Source organism: Dendropsophus ebraccatus, chromosome 11 (genome assembly GCF_027789765.1).
Source record: "Dendropsophus ebraccatus isolate aDenEbr1 chromosome 11, aDenEbr1.pat, whole genome shotgun sequence".
Taxonomy (NCBI): domain Eukaryota; kingdom Metazoa; phylum Chordata; class Amphibia; order Anura; family Hylidae; genus Dendropsophus; species Dendropsophus ebraccatus.
Window position 1 is genome coordinate 132,697 of NC_091464.1, and position 25,679 is coordinate 158,375.

The 25,679-nt window shown below is 45.1% G+C and overlaps 1 protein-coding gene across 5 annotated transcripts in view; it reads left to right on the forward strand.

Moving 5' to 3' along the window:
• The window catches only part of MYO19 (myosin XIX), a 171,523-nt gene that overhangs the window by 110,555 nt on the left and 35,289 nt on the right, over window positions 1-25,679 (forward strand). For all 5 annotated transcript variants that reach the window (XM_069945889.1, XM_069945890.1, XM_069945894.1 and 2 more), the window contains 5 exons: window positions 1,974-2,095; window positions 3,939-4,052; window positions 10,631-10,807; window positions 16,877-17,023; window positions 19,770-19,877. In XM_069945889.1, the coding sequence (XP_069801990.1) occupies window positions 1,974-2,095; window positions 3,939-4,052; window positions 10,631-10,807; window positions 16,877-17,023; window positions 19,770-19,877 (668 nt within the window). The remainder of the gene's footprint in view (window positions 1-1,973; window positions 2,096-3,938; window positions 4,053-10,630; window positions 10,808-16,876; window positions 17,024-19,769; window positions 19,878-25,679) is intronic.

Genomic DNA, 25,679 nt, shown 5'->3' on the forward strand with positions numbered 1-25,679 from the left:
GACCCTTCAGGAATAGTTACGACTTGAAACAGGGTCTCGGCTTGAATAGTTTCTTAGACAATCCTCCGTTTTCCTCCTCTGATAGCTCCTATGTGTAGATAAGTTATCCCCTATCTCTTTCACTCCATTAAAGTATCTCTAGCCAGACATGGCTAGCTCTGGAACTCTAGGATTGGGGGAAACCCACCTTGTGGCAGAATCAAAGGCCAGGATCTAAGGATAGGCTGTGATTGAAGGGAGGGCTTGGTGTGAGGTACCACAGGGATTGGATCTCCACATAGCTTACGAATAAACCTAGGCCAAAACACACAATCCAAAAACACTTAACCCATACATTAGTTTTCCTGCAGCTATAGCTTAAGGGTACAAACACACACACCTGCAGCAGATTTGATGCTGTGTTCAGTTATTTAGATCTAATCTTCTGCGTATGTGCTGCGTATCGCAGCAGAAAATACGCTGCATAAACGGTGTGTGTGTTTGTACCCTTATAGTGTTCTGCAGCACAGTGACACTAAATGGAGTAGCATACTACAGTCCTAAGTCTCAGAACATACACACCGTACCCACCTATACAGTGGACATTCACTCCGGGACTCAGGTGTTCTTTTCCTTTAAAATATGCGACTTACTGTCGGGCCCCCAGGAGATTAAGTGAGGATCTAAACAAGTCCCTATCTGCAACTTTCTGCATTCTTTGTAATACTGGGAGGTCAAGTTGCTGATAAACTTAGTAGATTAACAGTGATTAACCCACCGGGCATTACCAAGAAGCTCAAATATTGCAGATAGAGCCTGCCAGGGACATCAGCTGTCTCAGAAGGGAGGAGGGGAGATAGAGAAAAGCTCACAGCAGAAAACAGCAGCTCAAAAATGGGGGAAGGAAATTGAATAGCTAAGTATGGAAGAAACTTAGTCTCACCATGGGCAGCAACATATCAGAAGTTATGTTTGAGCGGAATACCCATTGATCTAACCTCCTTCCTATTTGGGGTGGGGGCAGTGCACAGCAAGAGGAGAACAATTTGGCCCACAGGGGGTAAAAGGGGTTCTCCGGAGATAATATATTTATTTTTTCTAACCGATGTCAGCAAGTTTTATATAGATTTGTAATTTGTCTTCCAGTACTTTTCAGCTGCTGTATGTCTTGCAGGAAGTGGTGTATTCTCTCCAGTCTGACACAGTGCTCTCTGCTGCCACCTCTGTCCATTTCAGGAACTGTCCAGAGCAGGAGGGGTTTTCTATGGGGATTGGCATGTGCCTGCATTGTTTTGGTAATGACCTACTAAGATTGTGTGTGTGCACTGTTGCTTGGCAACAATGGGGTCACAATTCAGAGAGAAAACCAGGGAGTCATTAAAGGGGAACTATCAACAGGTGAGACAAATCTATTGTGCACTGGGTTTCTCTTACCTTCCTGCTAGGTGCTGTTAGCAGTGTAATCCTCGGTCCGGAGCACAGGTAGGAGCACTGCCCCACCCCCATAGCGCTGATCCTCGTTTGCTCCATTTATTATCATTAGAATGCACTATTGGGGCGCGGGGCAGTGCTCCTACCTGTGCTCCGACCCAAGGATTACTGCACAGGAACAGCGTGAGGGAGGAAGGTAAGACACATGGCAGCCTCCTCCGAGCCCCATGTACAATAGGGGGGTATCAGCAGCTTTTAACCCTTTTAATCCAGTGATGTCAGTTACTTTACTAAAACCAGCACACCACAGCAATTTTGCCAACTTAGCTTCATGACACAACTCCTTTAGGCTCGGTTCTACGTCTTATATCAGGGTAAGGTGTCCGTCTATTGATGATGATGGCCGCCAATGGCCATCATGTCAATACAGACAGTCGCCTTTTCCCACTCTGACCCCGCATTGGGAACACGGCTTATCATTCGGCTATTAGACAATATATAATAGAAATCATCTGATGATGATGGCAATATGGTTTTTTAATGTTGTCTTTTTTTTCTTCCAGGTTTACTTGATGTTTATGGATTTGAATCTTTCCCACAGAACAGTTTGGAGCAGTTATGCATTAACTACGCGAATGAGAAACTTCAGCAGCATTTTGTGTCTCACTACATGAAAGTTCAGCAGGTACATAAGGTGTATAAGACCTTGTTCACACCACAATTCCTGCTTCTGAGTTATAGATGTGTTAAGATAAGTTACTGACGTATCTGTGCTTGTATCAGAACAGGCCAAGTGTTTTGGCTCGGGCATGGTCATGTGTGTTGGAGCGTTTTTACTTGGCCGATTACCAACCGTTCAGGGCGATAATCTTTAGTGTAATAGAACATTTTGAAAGGGCACTATTTGTGCAGCGACGGTCTGCTGCGCATCGCTCCATGTAATAGGAGACCGCCACTGACGCTCTCTATCTGAGTGTGTACAAGCACAGTCAGCAAGCGGGGAACAAGGGGGAAGTGAGTGCGGAGGTGACAGGTCGCCTCCACCAGAACATCGGGCCATGTAATATGGTAGCCATTATCCTGTGTGTTATTCTGTAGACTAATACAGCGCTGTATTTATCCTGTGATACACTGTGTGGACACTTCTAGCATCGCTGTGTTCGCACTATAGGACAACTAAATTAATGTTCTCATCAAACATTTGCCATGAAGAAAGTCGACTTATTCTGTGTTATTAAAGTGACCATGTTGTACAACTTTCAAAATCTAAATCAGCAATAGATGTGAAATAAAGTAAGTTTACAATTTACATAATTTTTTTTTTTTTTAAGTTATCGTGGAGGACACAGCACTTCCTGTTTTCTGACAGTTTTTTTTCCTCAAAAACAGGAAACAGGAAGTCCTGTGTATCCTGGGCCATCTGAGCGCTCACAGAAAGAAGGCAATCATGTGATTGATGGATACACTGAGCCGTGACTCTCTGTACTGGCTGCAGTTCCTGTGTTTAGTCTGTCTTTTTCAACCAGCAAAAGTCAGAAAATCTGCCTTCAGTAGACTGGACCTGGATACAGTAAGTACAGTAAGTATAGCTGGTATATAGCAGTCAGGAGACTGGACCTGTATACAGTAAGTATAGCTGGTATATAGCTGCCTTCAGGAGACTGGACCTGGAAGCAGTAAGTATATCTGTTATATAGCAGCCTTCAGGAGTCTAGACCTGGATACAGTAAGTATTGCTGGTATATAGCAGTCAGGAGACTGGACCTGGATACAGTAAGTATAGCTGTTATATAGCTGCCCTCAGGAGACTGGACCTGGATACAGTAAGTATAGCTGTTATATAGCTGCCTTCAGGAGACTGGACCTGGATACAGTAAGTATAGCTGTTATATAGCAGTCAGGAGACTGGACCTGGATACAGTAAGTATAGCTGGTATATAGCTGCCTTCAGGAGACTGGACCTGTATACAGTAAGTATAGCTGTTATATAGCTGCCCTCAGGACACTGGAGCTGGATACAGTAAGTATAGCTGGTATATAGCTGCCTTCAGGAGACTGGACCTGGATACAGTAAGTATAGCTGTTATATAGGAGCCTTCAGGAGACTGGACCTGGATACAGTAAGTATAGCTGGTATATAGCTGCCCTCAGGACACTGGAGCTGGATACAGTAAGTATAGCTGGTATATAGCTGCCTTCAGGACACTGGACCTGGATACAGTAAGTATAGCTGTTATATAGCAGTCAGGAGACTAGAGCTGGATACAGTACGTATAGCTGTTATATAGCTACCTTCAGGAGACTGGTCCTGGATTTCTGGTAAGTTCAGCTTTGCTTTAAAGCATGATAACAAAAAAAATAATAATCAATGTATATTGCAGACTTGCTTTATTTTGCATATACTGTTGATTTAGATTTTGAAAGTTATAATGACAGGGACACTTTAAGTAAAGCAGCTTCTATCTCCTCCTCATGATGGTCTTTTATAATGAAGTCTGACGTCTCTCTTATGTTTTGTCATGTTGAAGGATGAGTATGCAGCAGAAGGGCTGGAATGGTCGTTTGTCACTTACCAGGATAATGAGCGATGCGTGGAGCTTATTGAAGGAACGCCACACAGTGTATTTTCATTGCTGAATGAGGTTTGTCCTTACTAAACCTTTATACATATCTCAGGAGTTTACATATTACTGAAATAAAAAAGTATTTGTTATATTTTGTAGTTTAAAGGACAATGCCTGCCTTTTTTAATGTTTTTTCCTTAATTAACACATTACAAAGTTATATAACTGTGATTGGCTGACTGAGAAGTGGGACATCGTGAAGAGCTTGCTGAATGGGAACACCATAGGACAGCAGTGTTCAAACGACAGCTATTAAAGGGAATCTGTCAGCACCCAGGCCCTACCCGAGGTTCTGACAGTGTGCTGTATTTGGCAGACCCCTAGTAAGCATGTTAGTGAATGGACCCCTTGTACAGTAGTATGAAGATCTTCTAGGTGTTGGGATGCTGTTGACCAGTGTATTTTCGGAGACACCATCTTTGTGCACAGTGACATCCTCCCTCCCCTATGCAGCTCAGTGCGCCAGCCACCTGGAGAGGGAGGACTGTGCAGGAGCTCCGGGTCACCAGAAATGCCCGGCAGGGAGCCCCTCTCTGGCTGCCACCCACCTGTTTGGAGCGGGGATTCCTGTCATTATGATCCTGTAACCTTGGATTCCAAACATTTCAATAACAATTTGCTGACACTTATTTACCCTGATTTCGTTTAGATACCGAGCAATGTTTGATTACTGAACATTCGGGAACCGAGGTGTTTGGAAGCAAAAATTATTATGTTAATTTGTTTTCCCTGAGACCCATTGGCATTACAACAGAATGGGGTATATTCGCCCCTGCGAGCCCCTGGGACGAAGGAATCTTTTAATGAAATAATCAATCAATCATTTTTAATCCCCTTCCACGGAAGTATAAGTAGCCCCCCCCCCTTCACATAGTCAGTCTCATAACACGAAACATAGCAGGGAGGGAGTCTTGTGATGCCAATGGGTCTCAGGGAAAACAAATTAACATAATAATTTTTGCTTCCCTATCATCCCATTGGCATCACAACAGAATGGGGAACTAGCAAGTAAATTCCCTTAGGGTGGGTCGTCTATAGAGGCAGCGTTGAGAACAGCCCTGGCGAAGGCCGTTCTTGATGAAAGATTTTCTTCAATCCTGTAATGCCTGACAAAGGTAGACAATGACGACCATGAGGCAGCTTGACAAATATCCTGTAATGGTACCGCTGCTCTTTCTGCCCAAGAGGAAGCCACTGATCTAGTGGAATGGGCCCTTGTAATTTCCGGTGGAGATTTCCCTGCGGAAGAATGGCATAACCCAATAGAATCACAAATCCATCGGGAGATGGAAGGTTTGGATGCTCTTTTCCCCTTATTTTTCCCCGAAAACAAAATTAACAGGTTTTCTTCCTTCCTAAACGAATCCACTCTGGATAGGTAAATTTTTAGAGCTTTGGAAACATCCAGCAAGGAGAGATCAAGTTGACTCTGCGGTTGGGCCGTAGGGGAAAATTATTGGCAAATGAAGGAACTTTTGGCAGGAAGCCTGGTAGAAATCTGAGTGTCACTTTGTCCTCAGCGAAGATGACATATGGAGGCGTGGATCCTAGCTCTCCTACTCGTTTAGCAGATGTTACTGCCAAAAGTAGGGTAAGGGTACACTTAAATGTAAGAAATTTTAGGTCAACCTCTTCCAGAGGTTCAAAGGGAGGAAGGCAAAGACTTCTGAGGACAAAAGACAAATCCCAGGAGTCCACATGTTTGGTGACTCTAGGTCTCAATCTTGTTATGCCTTTGACAAAATTCTTGATATCCAGAATTTGGAACAACTTATAATTCAGATGGGCAGAAATTGCCACTTTCTGAACCTTAATGGAGCTCGGTGTTAATCCTTTATCAAACCCTTCTTGAAAAAATTCTAATAACTGAGGAGTATTAGGTTTTGAAGGGTTGATTTGCTTTGAAAGGCACCAAGCCTGAAAGATCTTCCATATCCGGGAATAAGACTTGTTAGTAGATGCACTACGAGCTTGAGACAACGTAGAGAGCACCCTTTCAGAAAAACCTCGGGAATTTAATATGGCCCCCTCAATCTCCACGCTGTGAGACTGAGACTCTGAAGGTCCTGGCATAGATGATGTCCCTGCGATATCAGATCTGGTATTAACGGGAGTTTCCAGAACTCCCCGCTGCTCATATTCATGAGGAGGGTGAACCATGACCTCTTGGGCCAAAATGGAGTGATTATGATCACTGACGTCTGATCCATCCTGATCTTTATGAGAACCCTCGGTATCATAGAGATTGGAGGAAATATGTAGGCAAGCTGGAATGTCCATCGTATGGACATGGCGTCTACTATCGACGGATTGTCTACCGAGTAGAGGGAACAAAAGTTCTTCAGTTTGGCATTCTCTGCTGATGCCATGAGGTCTATTTCTGAAAGACCCCCATCTCCGGGTTAACTGAATGAACACTCTCCTGGAAAGAGACCATTCTCCCGGGACCGTTAACCCTCGACTCAATCGATCCGCCAAGGTGTGGATGCCCCTGATGTGTAGAGCAGATAGCCTGGCTATTCTGGGCTCTGCCCATCTGAAGATACACTCTACTTCTCTGAGAAGTAGAGATGATCTGGTACCTCCTTGCTTGTTGATATACGCCACACAAGCGATGTTGTCCGTCCTGATCCGAACAGCCTTCTGTGCTAACATTGGGGAGAAGTGTAACAGAGCTAGGTAGATTGCTCTGAGCTCTCGAACATTGGATGGAAGGGAGGATTCCTGTCTGCTCCATACTCCCGAAACCATCTTCTCCTCCAGATGTGCACCCCAACCTGAGCCTGAGGCGTCTGTCGTAATCGTGGTCCACTGTGGTTCGGCTATCGAAACTCCATGCACTACTTGTCTCCACCAAGTTAGGGACTGTCTTGTCTCTGTTGACAGGACATGCAGAGCGTCTAGGTCTTCTAGTCTCCGGTTCCATGCAGACAGAACTTCTCTCTGGAGATATCTCATATGCCAGAGAGCCCATGGAACTGCCTCCGCTGCAGAGGAGAGCAGTCCCAGGAATCTCATTAGGGTCCGGAGTGAGACCTGTCGAGGAGGAATGAGAAACTGTGCGCCTCTCTGGATCCGAATCACTCTGGGAGGAGAAAGAAATAATTTCATCTGTCTGGAGTCTATGATGAACCCTAGGAAGGACTTCGTTGTGGACGGGATCAGGTCTGATTTCTCCTGGTTGACTAGCCATCCCAACTGGAGCAAAATGTCCATGACATATTCCAGTTGAGCACTCAGAAGAGTCTGAGTCTGAGCCATAATCAACCAGTCGTCGAGATAAGGTATAATCTTTATTCCTTGTTTTTACGGTCTTTATATTCTCCATGCAGAATTTTTTCTTCTCCATGAACCGATTTAGATACCTTAGATCTATAATAAGCCTCCACTTTCCGGATGGCTTTGGCACGAGAAACACTGGAGAATATATACCTAGACCGATGTCCGACTGAGGGACGTCCTCTAAGGCTTCGACCGCTAGGAGATGGAGAATCTCTTCTTCCAGCACCGGATGTTTTATCGGACCTAGATAACGGGAGGTAAGAAACCTTGGGCGGGGGGGGGGAGTTGATAAAGGAAGCACATAACCCTGTCTGATAATGCTTATGATCCAAGGATCCTTTATTAATGTTTCCCAAGCGTGAAGAAAATGAACTAGACGCCCCCCCACAGATATACTTCTGGTGTCAGAAGTCCGGTTTCTTTGTGGACTTCTTCTTCTGCTGGTTACCTCCACCTCTTTTTTTGTAATATCTGCCCTTCCCCTTGGATTGGTAACGACTTTTTCCTCTCTGAGGGGATCGCGTTCTACGAAAGGAACTACGATTTTTGTATGATCCGCTAGAAGAGGTCAGTGGTAGTGATTTACCCTTTTTATCAGACATTTCCTCCATAATTTTATCCAATTCAGGGCCGAATAATCTGCCCGGTTGGTATTCTAAATTGCATAGTTGGAATTTTGAATTGGAATCACCAGCCCAAGGGCTCTACGTCCGGCTGTAGAAAGGGCCATGGATTTTGCGGCTAATCTGGTTCCTTGCGAGGCGCATAGAAAATCTATAGCCATATTAACCTTTTTGAATGAATGAAGGACCTTGTCCCTGTTCACCCCACCTTCCAGATCCTCTTGGACTTTAGCCAACCACCTCCTGAGGCTCCTGGAAACCTCGAAGGAAGAAATACACACAGCTCCTTGAGCTGTAGCAGCATTGTAGGATCTTTTAAATGCCACCTCTACCCTTCTGTCCATGGGATCTTTTAGGTTGGAGCCATCCTCAGCTGGTAAAACCGTATTTTTGGATAACTTTGCTATTGCTGTATCCACCTTGGGAGGCTCATTCCAATCCTTACAATGTTCCTCCTTGAGGACATATAAGGTTTTGAACTTTTTATTTAAAACCGGAGCTTTTTCCGGTTTCTTCCACTCATTTTGCATCATGGATAAAGATGTCCAACCGAAAAAGCCCTAGGCTTTCTGGTATGAAAACCCCCGTCCTCTCGTTCCTCCGGATGAATCTCCTCCTGGACAGCTCTACGTAATTTGTATTGCTGTCCATAGGGAAATATCCCTTGAAGGTCTCATTGTCGTCCTCAGAGGGAGAAGAAGACTCTGACGATGATGATGATCTATTTTCATCAATCACCTTTACAATAGACCCCTAAGGCAGAAAACACAGACTTAACTGGAGGAGGAGAAGGAGAAAAACCTCCTAATTGAAAGTACTTAAAGGCTGGGATACTGAAGGAGATATACTACGTTTAGATCTCTTTTTATGACAAGAATGGCGACATTCCTTATTATTCAATGATTTCTCAACGTAATCTTTGACCCATACAACAACGTCTTGTACATCGGGTTCCTCATTAGGCTTTGGCCGACAGGAAGTACAATGGACTGGAAACAACCACGTAACTATTACGTAATATACACATGAGAAACCTGAAGGTTGATAGAAGAATTTCTCCGTACGGTACTTATAGCCATCCGGTAAGGGTGTCTCATAGTCGGCGCAAGTAAATTGCCTGCGTTTGGAACCTCTTTTCCCAGAGGGACTGGTTTCCATGGCTGACATCTGAAATAAAGATGCACTTTACAATCCCAAAGGCTTAGTGGTAAGTTGCAGGCAAAGCAATACAGGCCTAGCCTGTAATATCCTTTTTAACCACTAGATGGCAGCCTGTAATAGGAGACTATCTCCACTTACTTTCACTAGAGGAAGTCTGAGTCCAGATGACACAGGAAACACAGATGATCACCGCAGAAAGGCAGCAAAGGAAAGTCTCACAAGGAACACCAGGAGACTGTTAACCCGGCTTGCATAGCTCCCAGCCGGAATAAGTAGCGTGGAGCTTACCGGCGGCCGCTAGTGACGTCCACGAGCGGCGTCCAAACAACGGTGCCGCCAGAAACACAGACACGGCCTGTGTCAGAGGTACCTGAAATAGAAATAATAGAAAGTTAGGCAGGAGGGGCAAGGTCCCTTGGGGCTTAAACAGGCGAAGTGAAAAAAGACTGACTATGTGAAGGGGGGGAGGCCTACTTATACTTCCGTGGGAGGGGATTCAAAATGATTGATTGATTATTTCATTAAAAGATTCCTTCGTCGCAGGGGCGAATATACCCCATTCTGTTGTGATGCCAATGGGACGATAGGGAAACAGTTATTACTGTACAGCTAAGGCTTCGTTCACACATGGAATTTTATTAACTGCTTTTTTCCTGCTAATTTTATTGCTATTTAGTTGCAGTAGTGACATTTTTGCCACAAGTTTGTTGGAATCGCAGCAAAAAATGGCAATTGCCAAAATTTCTAAAATTGTGGCATAAATCAAAAAAAAAAAAAGACAGCCTAATGGTCGATCCAATACTTCCTGCAGTTAGTGACAGAACACAAGACACCTGAAAATTTCCAAGACAGAGAGAAAAAAAAGTGTAGAGGTTGTGGTCATGTGCAATATGCATTGTATACACCAATAAAGTAGGAAGAGGAGAGTGTGATCCCGCTGTATAGAGTTCTAGTGACATCACATCTGGAATACTGTCACCAGTTCTGGAGACCTCATCTACAGAAAGATAAGGATAACATAGAATGGGTCCAGGGACGGCTATGAAAATGGTGGAGGGGGTGAGGTATAACAAATAAAAAAACCAATTCAGCTCCCCGCACTGCAGAATTATACCCCACCAGGTGCTTAAACGTGTTCTACTATGACTACAAATAATACCACCTGAGTTAAAACGCGTCAGCTATCTTGCTGAAGTCTGTTTTATGGGATCTAGAAATAAAGCTCTTGGGACCTTAGTGTAAGTGCTGGAAACCTTTTATTCTGGTATAAAGCCTGCCCTGTGTAACCCTCAAGTGAATTGTCTTCTGTCAGTAATTGTAACAGATATGGAATCAATTGCTGTACTGTGTAAGGTGTTGGGGTGCTCTTACACAGTGCATCACAAACACTAATCATATGGCACCAAATGCTAACTGAACAAAGGAATGGAAAAAACTGTGACTGTGTGAACACAACCTTAAACTACCGGCATCTTACCCACCAGGAAGAAAGGCAGAGGCTATAGCATTCTTATTGTTTTTACCTTACAGGAATGTCGTTTGAACAGGCGCTCAGATGCCGTCCAGCTCCAGTCTCGGCTTGAAGTAAACCTTTCACATAATTTCTGCTTTGGGTTGGACAAATTCAGTAAAAATCCTAACTTTGTTATATCACACTACGCTGGAAAAGTAACATATCAGATTGAAGAAATGGCAGAAAAAAACAAGGTGAGTACTTTTTACATGTTAGTATATTTCTTTTATTTTAAGAAGTAAAAAATCTGGGTGCATGTTATAGTGACTAGAGGCTGCAGTGTGGCGGGGGACACCGCCAGAAGGGGTGAGTGCTAAATCTGTGCAGAGTATGTAATGAGGACTAGAGGCTGCAGTGTGGTGGGAGACACCGCCAGAAGGGGTGAGTGCTAAATCTGTGCAGAGTATGTAATGAGGACTAGAGGCTGCAGTGTAGCAGAGGGTTAGTGCTGAATCCTCTCACGTTTTCTGCTCCTCTCCAGTACTCTGCAATCTGTCTGGCCCTATGGGGGAAAGTGCCAATGTACTGCATCCCCCACTTAACCCCTTCCTTGCTGGGTTAGGCACAGTACACTTATCCTAGTGGGTGTTCTTAGGGCTTGGGCCCAAAAGCGTTAACTGAAGACATATGTCTTCTGTTCAGCCCGTGGCTGGCTTCAGCAGTATGGGTACTGGCCCACCCAGGAGCCGAAATCTTCTGCTCTTGAGGTGGAAACCCTGTAGAGTAGGCAAAGCAATGGTGGGATTCCTGTACAGTAGGCAATGGTGCACCACTTACCTCCTTAAATTCTGTGAGCCACACACGCTACTCTTGTTAGAAAGAGTTCGGTTGGACTCTATGGAACCATTCTTGTAACATTTCAATGAATTTAGTGATGAAAATTCCCCCCCCTGGAGAGTCTTGCCTTATTCTGGATCAGACATGGAGAGAGAGGAGCAGCTGCACATCACACCTATGGCTGATACTAATGCTGCTAAGCCTATTTTAAAAAAACAACTTCAGGATGTTGGAATATGAATCGATCAAGCCATATTGCCCCGTGTACCAACGTGCAGGTCTCCTGGTCCCATGTGTATCAGAGACCTGCACGTTGGTACATGGGGCAGTGTGGCTTGATCAATTCACATACAAACTCCTGATGGTTTTTTTATATGCAGCCGAGAGGCATTAGTGTCAGCCATAGGTGTGAAGTGCAGCGCTCTTTTCTCTCCTGGATTGTATTCGTTTCTTTCTTTTCTAAGCGTTTTTGCACTCCTCAGCAGGAGACACCTGAGTGCACTTGTTTTTATCCCTCCTGTCTTTCCCATTTTATCCTCAGTAGCTATGGTCAATGCAATACCTTATCCAGACTTGTGCTGTTTGGGGGCAACCTTCTCCGTCGGTGCTGCCGCCTGGGTGTTTTGGGGGGCTTGTTTGGGTCTGGTCCTGTGACATGGGGGTTGCAGGGCCGTTCCATGGCCTCCCTTCCCTGCCTGTGCACGCCTGGCGGGGGTGGTGGTCACTGACCGACACAGTGTGGACTTAGTGTAGGGACCCTTGTGTATCAGAGACCTGCACATTGGTACATGGGGCAGTGTGGCTTGATCAATTCACATACAAACTTCTGATGTTTTTTTATATGCAGCCGAGAGGCATTAGTGTCAGCCATAGGTGTGAGGTGCAGCGCTCTTTTCTCTCCTAGCAGGAGAATAGGCTGGACTGGATTAATATATGTTTGTGAGTTTTTTTTAAATTACAAAATGATGAAAAGTGTACCTGGACTTTCAATGCTGTTGACAGTAGTGATCTTAATATCCATACTCTGGGCAAAAAAAAAAGCATTTGGTACCAGGAGTTCCTGGTATTCGATACTTTTAACCCCCCTTCAAGACCGAGCCCATTGAGGCACAGATGTCCGGGTCAATTTAAAGCGGCGCTATCAGCAGGTTCTTCCCAGAGAACCTGCTGATATGCCGCAGTAGCAGAGGTCCTAAGTAGTATATTGCAGTTAGCTGCACCCCTCTTGGCCCACGCTTTGTTTGTAAAATGGCTAGATGCTATTATGCAAATTACTTGCTTAAGAGCATTTAAGGCGTTGCTCAGGGCCGGAGAGCATCGCTGCTCCCCGCCCAGCCTGCCCCCTCCGGTCTTGCCCACTATGCATAGTGGGCTCTATACACGGTGGCTGCACAGGGAAGTAGTCCTGTCGGATTGAGCCCCCCGGGCCGCCGCCGAGCCTCCCGGAGGTACCTCATGACGTACGTATAAGATAGACTTTATACTTGCTTCTTGAGGAACCTTCGGGAGGATCGGCGGCGGCCTGGGGGATTCTTGCATGCACGGGAAGCAGCCCTTCTCCGACAGGATTGCTTCCCTGCGCAGCCTCCATGTAAAGAGCCCACTAGGGCTGGGCAATTAATCGGATTAATTCGCCTAGAATTTTGGAATCGATTTGATTTTTTTCACAAATTTCACAAAATTCTATTCAAATTTCCACAAAAAAATCATTGCGGCCGGCGCGGGACAGTGTGAGGTGGCCGGGCGGATGGCGCGGGACAGTGTCGGGCCAGCCCGACAGTTCGGAGAGGGGCGGTGTGCGGCTGGCGGGCCGTCGGTCCCAAGATCTGTGGCGCGGGCGGCCTCCATGAGCTGCTGACCTGTCCCGCCCCTAGATAAACACAGCGTCCTGCTCCCCGGTCTCTGGAGGAGACAGCAAGGACTGCTTCCTCTGTCACCCCCAGCTCCCCCTCTGTCACTTCCAGCTCCCCCAGTCCCCCTCTTTCTCCCCCAGTCCCCCTCAGTCACCCCCAGTCTCTCCTAGTCACTGTTGCACTGGGAAGCAATACAGTTGTTGTCTCAAACATCATTAAAATAGTATCTACCGCTGCGAGAATTATTTTCAGTTTTTTTAGCAAAAAAAAAAAAATGTTTAAAAATCGAGATTTTATTTTTTTGCCACATCGCCCAGCCCTAGAGCCCACTATGGATATATGAATATGCATAGTAAACGGGACAGGGCGCGGCGATGCTCTCCGGCTCTGAGCAACGCGCTAAATGCTCTTAAGCTAGTAATTTGCATAAGATCATTTAGTGATTTTACAAACAATGCGGAGGCCGAGAGGGGTGCAACTAACTGCAATATACTACTGAGGTCCTCTGCTACTGCGGCATATCAGCAGGTTCTCTTTATATTTTAACAGATCAGACAATTGCGCTTGCTATATATCGCGGCGTTCAAGGGGTTAATGTAAAGCAGCTGCCTGTCATTATACTGGCCTCCCGGGACACTCCTGTACATTCCTACCGCACGGGGTATGTGCAGTAGGAACGTGTATATACTGATTGCTGACGTGAAGGGGTTAAGCTGCTTAATAGCGCAGTTTAACATAAAGTACAGTGCAGAGACCACAGCGGGCAGCTAGCTGAGCACCTTCCATGTTCTGTGTGCCGCCCACTGCCGTCACCTCCTCAGGCCGCCCTATTCTACTGTGTAGATGCCACTGTCACAACTGTCAGCGGCATTTAACCCCTTCTGAGCAAATCCATATGCAGCAGGGTCGACTACTATATAAATAATAATAATATTTATTTGTATAGTGCCAACAGATGCAGCAAGCCCTCCCTGCTAATGACTGCGGCCTGGCATCATGTATCAAACTGTTTAATTCTTGATTATTGCAAACTGATTCATACTTTCAGTAGAGAAACGCACTTGGCACTACCTCTGCAAACTGGATAACCAGAAAGCAATGTCTGGGAGAGTATTATGTAACAGGTGGTGCTCAGCGGCTACACATTAGACAGAGTTTCACACATAGATCAAGCAAGGTAAATAGAAACCGCGCCAACTCACCATTCAGTAGAAAAACTTCTTCTTGTGCAAAAGAACATCAGGGGGTGCAGGGGAGGACATGCACACGGACATACAAGATTGTATCCGCAATAAAGAAGAAGTTTTTCTACTGAACGTTGAGTTGCCGCGGTTTCTATTTACCTTGCTTGATCTATGTGGCAAACTGATTCATGTTGGCGGGTCTAGCGATCACCCAGGCTTCCCTCCCCCCCCCCCTTTTGGCTATTACCCACTTTACCGCACTTTACCGCAGACGCGTTTGATAGGGCTGGCAGCAAGCGGGGAACGAGGAGCAAGCGAGCGCTGACAGCGATGTAATAGGGGCTTTACAGTCTGTAGGAAGCAGTACGAAAAACATCGGACCAGAACGATGGGGGTGGTAAGGCGGCATTCACACGTCCCGTAAAATTGTCTGTGGTCGCGGACAACTTTGGGGACCATTGATGTCAATGTGGCCATTCATCTGATCCGTGACGCGATCCACACCACGTAAAAAAAGGATCGCGGCACAGATCACCCCCCTGCCACCCCTCAGCAGAGATGACAGGAGACGTGATATGCAGCCCCCATTCTCTGCCTGGACAAACACTTTAATGAAGTGATTTACAAATACGTTAGAAATCACATGAGTTATCAAATGAAAAGAGGGCAGGGACCATTTAAAGGAGAAGTCCGGCAAAATTTTTTATTAAAATATTGTATTGCCCCCAAAAGTTATACAAATCCCCAATAGGCTATGTTCACACAACGTTTTTTGAGCTCCAGTTAAAATGATGTTGTTCAAACTGTGTGCGAACAACTAATAAAAAACGTCCGCTGTTTGCAAAAGACGTGCAAAATTAATGATCATGTTCATTATTTTGACGTCCGCGGTAAAAACGTCTGTTATTTAATGCATTGTGTGCATTGGACAGTCATCTTCCCATTGACTTCAATGTATTGCCATTTGCAGTCAGTTAAATCGCGGCAAAAACGGACGTTATTTTAAGCATCAAAATCGTCCACCTTTTCTCTATTTTTGACGTTGTGTGAACATAGCCATATATACTTATTCCGGGAAATGCTTATAAAGTGCTTTTTTTCCTGCACTTACTACTGCCTCAAGGGTTCAATTCCTGGATAACATGGTGATGTCACTTCCTGGATAACATGGTGATGTCACGACCCGACTCCCAGAGCTGTGTGGGCTGTGGCTGCTGGAGAGGATGATGGCCGGAGCACACTGAGGGACACAGGGCACTGGAGGGACACTGAGCACCCCCCTGCCATCATCCTCTCCTGCAGCCACAGACCGCACAGCTCTGGGAGTCAGGTCGTGACACCACCATGTTATCCAGGAAGTGACGTCACTTCCTGGATCACATGGTGATGTCACTTCCTGGATAACTTGGTGATGTCACTTCCTGGATAACATGGTGATGTCACGACCCGACTTAGCAGTGCTTGTATAGTTGAGAGCAGAGTGAAGCAGTGTAGAGGAGAGGAGTTTGTCAAAGGAGTCCCAACCCAATTTAGTACAGTGCTCTGCCGGAAACTTAGAGAAATACTTGAGAGTTTAGAAATACTTGTAACCGTGTACCCGAGAATCTGGGCAAGACTGAAGCTACACTTCCTCCCACCAAGTAACTACTTCCTACAGGCGATGTAAGGAACCCTGTGAGTGGTGGAAAGGAATGTGTGCAAAGAAAAGAAGAGTGATAGGTCATAAAGAAAGACATTGGACAAAAAAAATACGTAGTACATAAGAAACAGTAACCCCTTGTTAGCTTCAGCTGTGCAATCTATGAGCATACACAATAAACGCTGACATCTAGTGGTAAAACTAGAGAATGCTACCTTCATCACCACTGAACCTAGAGGAGAAACATTTGTGACAGGTGTAAAACATCTGTGGTGGATCACTACATAAGCATTTCCTGTAATAAGTGTATATTGGGGATTTGTATAACTTTTGGGGGGCAATACAATACTTTAATAAAAATTTTCACCAGACATCTCCTGTCAGTGAGTTGCCCGGCGAGGTGGCACACTGTAAGTATACATGGGGGCACCGTTGAAGCAGCATGAAGTCGTGCTGCCTCCACCCCTCACGCTTGATTGGCAGCCTGAGAGCTGGGAACTTAATGCAAATCCTGCTTATCAGGCGAAGGGATGGAGGATTAAAGATGAAGAATTTATATTTACTGCCGCACATGGTGCCTAAGAGACCAACTCTCTCTTCCTTAGGGAGGTGATGTATGCCCTTTAAGTAATTCCTAATATCATTAGACATTGTTTTATCTGTCCGGACCATTGACGAGATCCTCTGTTAATCCAGAAGTTTGGGTGTCCATGGGTACGGAGATGCAGCATAATGTGTGTGACCCCCATTGGCTATAATGCTGCCCATCCAACTACAGCTTAAATTCTATGTCTTGTATTCCTTACATAGGACCCTGTTCCCCCAGAAATTATTCAGCTTTTGCAAGAGAGCGAAGACGACCTGCTTCACAAGCTCTTTCCGCTAGAAGTTAGTAACCATGCTGGTGTTGGCGCACACAACCGACTGTCTGCTGTGACCGTGGTCTCCAAATTTAAGGTTGGTGTTACATGAAAACAACAATGAAAAGTCACAAAATCCCTGTATTGGAGCCAAACGCCAATGGCCAATATTACACACTGTTCCATAGAAATCTGAACGTAAAGAAGGCTGAGTAAGAGCTGAGATTCTCTGTGCTGTCTCTATAAGCTGAATGCACATTGGCTGCCAGGAAGGTTTATGTACCAGTCATATACAGCTCTCGCTCACTCTGCTTCTCTGTTATCAGCCATTTTCACAGCCTGAATAGTTTGGGGAAGATATATTGCACACCTTATAGTAAGATTCTCTTTATTGCACATGGCAGCCAGTCACAGCTCAGAGTATGGGAAATAAAAGTTGAGCTCTGGTTGTGTCTGCTCTGGACAACAAAGAGAATCTTACTATAAGACTAGCAATAAATTCCTTACCCAAGTGTGGCTCTTAAGTATATTGGGTGTCCTGGAAGGCTGCTGGATGTAGACAGTTCTGTCATCATTCATAATCACAGCTTGTCCTATATAGGCATCCAACAAATAGTTTGGCCCCACAATCGGCACATGGTCGAGACACATACAGCCCTCACTGCTGTTTTCTTATAAGGGGCAGTGACACTGAAAGACGTAGAAGACCCTAGCACTATTAAAGGAGAAGTCTGGTGAAAATTTTTAACAAAGTATTGTATTGCCCCCCAAAAGTTATACAAATCCCCAATATACACTTATTACAGGAAATGCTTATAAAGTGCTTTTCCCCTGCACTTACATCAAGGCTTCACTTCCTGAATAACATGGTGATGTCACTTCCTGGTTAACATGGTCATGTCACTTCCTGGATAACACGGTGATAACACGACCCGACTCCCAGAGCTGTGTGGGCTGTGGCTGCTGGAGAGGATGATGGCGGGGGGACACAGGGCACTGGAGGGACACTGAGCATCCCTCTGCCATCTTCCTCTCCAGCAGCCACAGCCCACACAGCTCTGGGAGTCGGGTCGTGTTATCACCGTGTTATCCAGGAAGTGACATCACCATGTTAACCAGGAAGTGACATCACCATGTAATCCAGGAAGTGAAGCCTTCATACAGTAGTAAGTGCAGGGAAAAAAGCACTATAAGCATTTCCCCTAATAATTGTATATTGGGGATTTGAATAACTTTTGGGGGGCAATACAATACTTTAATAAAAATTTTCACCGGACTTCTCCTTTAATATGGACTAATCTTAAATATCCCCTTCCCTCTCCTGTCCTAATCTGGCTGCCAAACACTACCACCACCCCCTCACAATCACCCTGGACAAATTGACCGGAATGTCGGAACATAGAAAGTAAGGAGGACAGGTGGGGAAGTGGTCAAGAAAGTGTTGCAGTGAGCCGGGAGTAGTTGTGTGGAAGGGTCTGTAGAGACATTTTTAAGCTTGTGAAAGTTTCTAGTAAGCATTTTGCATCTAGATTAGTGTTTTTGTTGGGGTAATAGGGTTGGTTTGTTGTGAGGTGGTTGATATCAGAGTGGTGATTTATGATATTTTGAGTGTTGATCCTGTTTATGGTGAATGAGAGAAAATGTGGTGGGTCTTCCCATTGCTGGCCTAGAAGTGGCAAATAATTGACATGTCAATTCTTTAGATGGATGGCAGATTGAGTTTGAGAAATTCACTGAGTCAATGGGACAGGTGTAACTTCAAGTGGAGTCCGCCATGCAGCCTCCACTTGAAATTTCTTTGTGTATTCCGTAGTGTGAATATAACCTCATAAAAACCCTATATTTGGTCCCAAAATTATACAAGCAGCCCAGGGTCTCATAAATAGGACTGTAGGATATGCTCACATGCAATGTATTACTTCTGTCACTCCCCTCCAGCAACCCCTTTAATTTCTGCCCCTCTCTCTCATACACACACAGCCTGCTGCAGCCAAAGCGCGCAAACACACACACACACACACACACACAGCTTGCTGCAGCCATAGCGCGCACACACACACACACAGCCTCCTGCAGCTATAGGACGCGCACACATACACACCGTGCTGCAGCCATAGCGTGCGCACACACACACACCCACACACACAGCTTGCTGTAGCCATAGCACACACACACACACCCTGCTGCAGCCATAGCACACACACACAGCTTGCTGCAGCCATAGTGCGCACGCACACATCCTGCTGCAGCCATAGAGTGCTGATAAGGTAAGGTATGGAAGTAATTGTTAGTCTCACCATGAGCAGCAACATATGAAAAGCCTAATTTTCTAATAGTATATTCTCTTTAAAGTGGTAGGTCAGCAAAAAGAAAAAAAAATTCAAATCAACTGGTGCTAGAGATTTGTAAATTAAAACATCTCCAGTCTTCCAGTACTCATCAGCTACCGTATGTCCTGCAGGAAGCAGTGTATTCTTTCCAGTCTGACACAGTGCTCTCTGCTGCCACCACAGTCCATGTCAGGAACTGTCCAGAGCAGCAGCAAATCCCCATAGAAAACCTCTCCTGCTCTGGACAGTTTCTGACATGGACAGAGGTGGCAGCAGAGAGCACTGTATCAGACCACTTCCTGCAGGACATACAGCAGCTGGTAAGTACTGGAAGACTTTTTTTAAGAGAAGTATATTACAAAGATCTGGCACCAGTTGATTTGAGAGATGTTTGGGTTTTTTTGTTTCTTTTTTGCTGACTATGAGAACAAAGTGACAGAGGTTTGTTTGTTTAAGTTTTTTTAAATGTGAGAATACATTAAACCATCACTTACAATGTTGTCATTTTTTCAGAGTTCTTTAGAGACTTTGATGAATACTTTGTTTGGAACGACACCCCACTATATCCGATGCATTAAGCCAAACACAGCCTGCAAGCCACTAATGTTCAGCAATGAAGAGGTAAATATTGGACTATTTTTTTTTTTTTGCCTTTCACTTTATCTATTGCCGTTCGCATTAAATCCTTAAAAGCTTGTTATGTTGGAATTGTGCAATCCAGGATACGTGATAAGCTATTCACCTCATATATCTCTCTATATGTGTATACATAGGTTATACAATTTTTCCATGCATGACCAAATAACACCAGTATAGAAGACGCAGATATTATCACCATACTGTACATGACCAGACCAATATTACCAGTATACAAGTAACAGTTCTACCTCCACCCCATGACTACTACCATTACCATCACATAATGACTAATACCACTATACTCTTACTGAATGCAATCAACTACGTAAACACTAATATTGCCAGAAATACAGTCACAAAATGACCACTACCATTATCACCACAAGAAGGTAAGGTACCACTATACTGAATAAAATATAAAGACCAATACTCTATAATCAATCTTTAATATAAAGGTCGATCCCAGCTCGATTTGTTGAAGACGTCATGTGGTTATAGTGTAGGTACATCTAGTGACCCACAGGGGGCGTCTTCTCCACGAATTGCAAGTGATGTTATTCTTAATTCATGGTGTTTGGTTTTCTATTTGTTCTCCATCTGCCTCAGTCCCAGCATCCAAAAAGTAGTTAGACTATTCTGTGCCCCTATATTAGGCTCTCTCTATAGTATATGGAGCACTGATAACCCCTGACCTCTGCACAGCACCTGGAGAACAGAGGTCAGAGGTTATCAGAGGAGATCTCTTTGTCTTCTACTTGTTAACCCTTTTTTTGTGTTGCAGCATGTAAGTAAACATTGGGTCACTTACACACTGCAGTACAGGACACTCTCTTACCTTCTCCCCCGGGCCCCCCTCCTGCACGGGCCCCATAGCAACTGCCTACTCTGCCTCTATGGTAGCTACGCCACTGCCTCTGTGCCTCCACACACTGTAAGGTCCCCTCTATGCCTTCATATAGTATAAGACTTCTCTGTGCCCCAATAAAGTATAGGTTTCTTCTGTGCATATGTATAATATAGACCACAATATAGTCTAAACCTCCTCTGGTATATGTCAGTCCCCTCCATGCCTCTTCATAATATAGGCCCTCTCTTTGAGGCCCCCATGTATTATGGGGGAAATCCCCATTGCACCTCTTTGTCTTACTATAGTATAGGACCTACTCTGTGCTTCTGCAGTTATAGGCCCCTCTGTTCAGCAGCCTTCATATAGTGTACAGTCATGGCCAAAAGTCTTGAGAATGACACAAATCTTCTATTTTCCCATGATCCCCTGCCCTCTGGTTTTTCTGTGTGTTTGTCAGATGTTTTTATCACATACAGAAATATAATTGCAATCATATTATGAGTAACAGAAGCTTATACAGGTAGATGAGTTACTGCAGCAAGTCAATATTTGCAGTGTTGTCCCTTCTTCTTCAGGACCTCTGCAATTCTCCCCGGCTGCTCTCGTCAACTTCTGGACCAAATCCTGACTGATAGCCGTCCATTCTTGCACAATCAATGCTTGCATTTTGTCAGAATTTGTTGGTTTTTGTTTGCCCACCCGTCTCTTGATGAGTGACCACAAGTTCTCAATGGGATTAAGATCTGGGGAGTTTCCAGGCCATGGACCCAAAATCTCTATGTTTTGTTCCCTGAGCCATTTAGTTATCACCTTTGCTTTATGGCAAGGTGCTCCATCATGCTGGAAAAGGCATTGTTGATGGCCAAACTGCTCTTGGACGGTTGGGAGAAGTTGCTCTTGGAGAACATTCTGGTACCATTCTTTATTCATGGCCGTGTTTTTAGGCAAGACTGTGAGAAAGCCGATTTCCTTGGCTGAGAAGCAACCCCACACATGAATGGTTTCAGGATGGCGGTTACAGTTGGCATGAGACAAGACTGGTGGTAGCGCTCACCTCCTCTTCTCCCAATAAGCTGTTTTCCAGATGTCCCAAACAATCGGAAAGGGGATTCATCAGAGAAAATGATGTTTTTTCTGAAGATAAGTGGCTTCTTTGCTGCCTTCCTTGAGACCAGGCCTTGCTCCAAGAGTCTCCGCAGTCTCACAGTGCAGATGCCCTCACACCTGCCTGCTGCCATTCCTGACCAAGCTCTGCACTGCTGGTAGCCCCATCCCGCAGCTGACCACACTTTTAGGAGACGGTCCTGGCGCTTGCTGGTCTTTCTTGGGCGCCCGAGCTGTTTTGGCAACAATGGAACCTCTCTCCTTGAAGTTCTTAATGATGCGATAGATTAGTGACTGACGTGCAATCTTTCTAGCTGCGATACTCTTCCCTGTTAGGCCATTATGACTGCACGTGTTTCTTTAGAGATAACCATGGTTAACAGAAGAGAAACAATGATGCCAAGCACCAGCCTCCTTTTAAAGTGTCCAAATGTGTCATTCTTACTTAATCATGACAGATTGATCTCCAGCCCTGTTCTCATCAACACCCACACCTGTGTTAATGGAGCAATCACTGAAGCCATGTTAGCTGCTCCTTGTAAGGCCGGGCTGCAATGATGTTGAAATGTGTTTTGGGTAATAAAGTTAATTTTCTAGACAAATATTAATTTTGCAAGTAATTGCTGTTAAGCTGATCCCTCTGTATAACATTCTGGAGTAGATGCAAATTGCCATTTTATAAACTGAAGCAGTAGACTTTGTAACAATTAATATTTGTATCATCCTCAAAACTTTTGACCATGACTGTAGGCATGCCTCTGTTCAGCAGCCTTCACATAGCATAGAACCCCTTTGTGCAGAAGCCCCCATATAGTATAGACCACAGTGTGTGTGTGTGTGTGTACTTCTCACATCGCTCCCCAGCAGCATCCCCCTCTCCTCCTGGAGTTTCAGTCCCCAGCAGCTACTCTAAGAGTCCTGCACTTGGGTGCAGTATCCCTTTAGCTGTGTGTATGTCTTAAAGACGTGAGCGGCCTGGGGATCTAGGACATAAATCCTTGATCCCTGTGCAGGCGTCTTATCCTCTGCAGGCCCAGTCACCCCAAAATGTGGTAGCCATGGCATAAACATCCACTGGGGGACTGGTCCTGGTTTTAGCAGAGAAGGTCTTTAGATTGATAGAACATCTATATAATAAAAATGAAAGTCTGTCTGTCTGTCCCGTATAGACTTCCAAACGCCTGAACCGTTTGACCCCAAATTTGGCACACAGATACAATGGGTGCCCGGGAAGGTTATAGCGAAGGTCCCGTCCCCGCCAGATGTACAGGAGGGGAGGGGGAGGGGGAAGAGCGGCGCCCCATAAAGATGAATGGGAAAATCTCCACACTGCAAACACAGGTGATATAATTAGCTGCAGCAGACACGGCAGTTGGAGCCTTAGCAACCAATAGGATTACTGCTTTCATTTTCACAGGGAGCTGTGGTTGCTAGGGCAGCATCCACAGTAATAACTGGTAGACCCCCTACTCCATCTATACAGTACATGTATACAGGACCCCCTACTCCATCTATACAGTACATGTATACAGGGCCCCCTACTCCATCTATACAGTACATGTATACAGGACCCTCTACTCCATCTATACAGTACATGTATACAGGACCCCCTACTCCATTTATACAGTACATGTATACAGGGCCCCCTACTCCATCTATACAGTACATGTATACAGGACCCCCTACTCCATCTATACAATACATGTATACAGGGCCCCCTACTCCATCTATACAGTACATGTATATACAGAACCCCCTACTCCATCTATACAGTACATGTATACAGGGACCCCTACTCCATCTATACAGGACATGTATACAGGGCAGTTTTACCAGCTGCTGCTGCCCTAAGCACTAAACCTGAGGACGCCCCATCCTCACTCACCAATTAGCATCAGGATAGGTAGATTGGTAGATAAAAGCTCCAGAGGTCACATTTACAACTGCCATACCAGACCTGACCAAAACCGCCATACTGTGACTGGATTACACCACCAGACCTGACCAATGCCACCATACTGGGACTGGATAACACTGCTATACCAGACCTGACCAATACCACCACACTGTGACTGGAGAATACCGCCATACCAGACCTGACTAATGCCGCCATACTGTCACTGGATAACACCCCTACACCAGACCTGACGAATACCGCCATACTGTGACTGGATAACACCGCTATACCAGACCTGGCCAATACCGCCATACTGTGACTGCATAACACCGCTACACCAGACCTGACGAATACCGCCATACTGTGATTGGATAACACCGCTATACCAGACCTGACCAATACTGCCATTCTGTGACTGGATAACCCCACTATACCAGACCTGACCAATACCGTCATACTGTGACTGGAAAACACCACTATACCAGACCTGACCAAAACTGCCACCACCCCCCCTCTCGAAAAGACACCAGATTTTCTGGCAAGTCTGAATGGGAGGGTACTGCCCCTCTGCAAGGTGCTACCCTAGGCACCAGACCATGGGTGCCTAATGGTAAATACACTACAGGTATATAGGATCCCAAAACTATACACTACAGTTGCACAGGACCTCCACCAACTCTATACTACAGGTATACAGCACCCCCACCAACTCTATACTACAGGTATACAGGACCCCAAAACTATACACTACAAATATACAGGACCCCAAAATTATACACTACAGGTATACAGCACCCCCACCAACTCTATATTACAGGTATACAGGACCCCAAAACTATACACTACAAATATGCAGGACCCCAAAATTATACACTATAGGTATACAGGAACTCCACCAACTATATACTACAGGTATACAGCACCTTCATCAACTCTATACTACAGGTATACAGGACCCCAAATTTTACACTACGGATATACAGGACCTCCACCAACTATATAATACAGGTATACAGGACCCTAAACTATACACTACAGGTTTACAGGAACCCAAAACTATACACTACAGGTATACAGGACCTCCACCAACTTTATACTACAGGTATACAGCACCCCCACCAACTCTATTCTACAGGTATACAGGACCCCAAACTATACACTACAGGTATACAGGAACTCCACCAACTATATACTACAGGTATACAGGACCCCCGAACTATATACTACAGGTATACAAGACTTCTACCAGCTATACACTAGAGGTATTCAGGACCCTCAAACTATAAACTACAGGTGTACTAGACCTCCACCAACTATACATTACAGGTATACAGCACCAACTATATACTACAGGTATACAGGACCCCTGAACTATACAGTACAGGTATACAGCCCCTCCCAACTATACACTACTGGTATACAGGACCCCCCCCCCCCCAACTATACACTATAGGTATACAGCCCCCCTCCCCTCCAACTATGCACTACAGATATGTGGGACCCCTAAAAACTATACACTGTAGGTATACAGAACCCCTCCTACTATGCACTACAGGTATACACTAATTCCACTGATTAACTTAGATGAAACAATACCTTTAGATTGGCCTCCTAGGCACCTTAGAACAAATCTAATTAACACACTGACACTTTATACCCGGGCAGCGCCGGGTACATTTTCTAGTAAAATATATTAAGAACATTTATAAAATCTACATGAAAATTCAATAACATTTTGAAAGATTTTTTTTTTAAAGGTACATTTTATCCGACTCTAACCAAAATTATCCTTGACTCCACAGTCTTGGTGACTGGTTTGCGTTAAGAGGTTAAAGCCCCATGTAGTAGGAATGTACATATACATTCCTGACTGTGAGGGGCTGTAGATGTGTGGGGGGCGGCTGCAGTGTCCTGCATCAGTGTCCTGGGAGCCCTG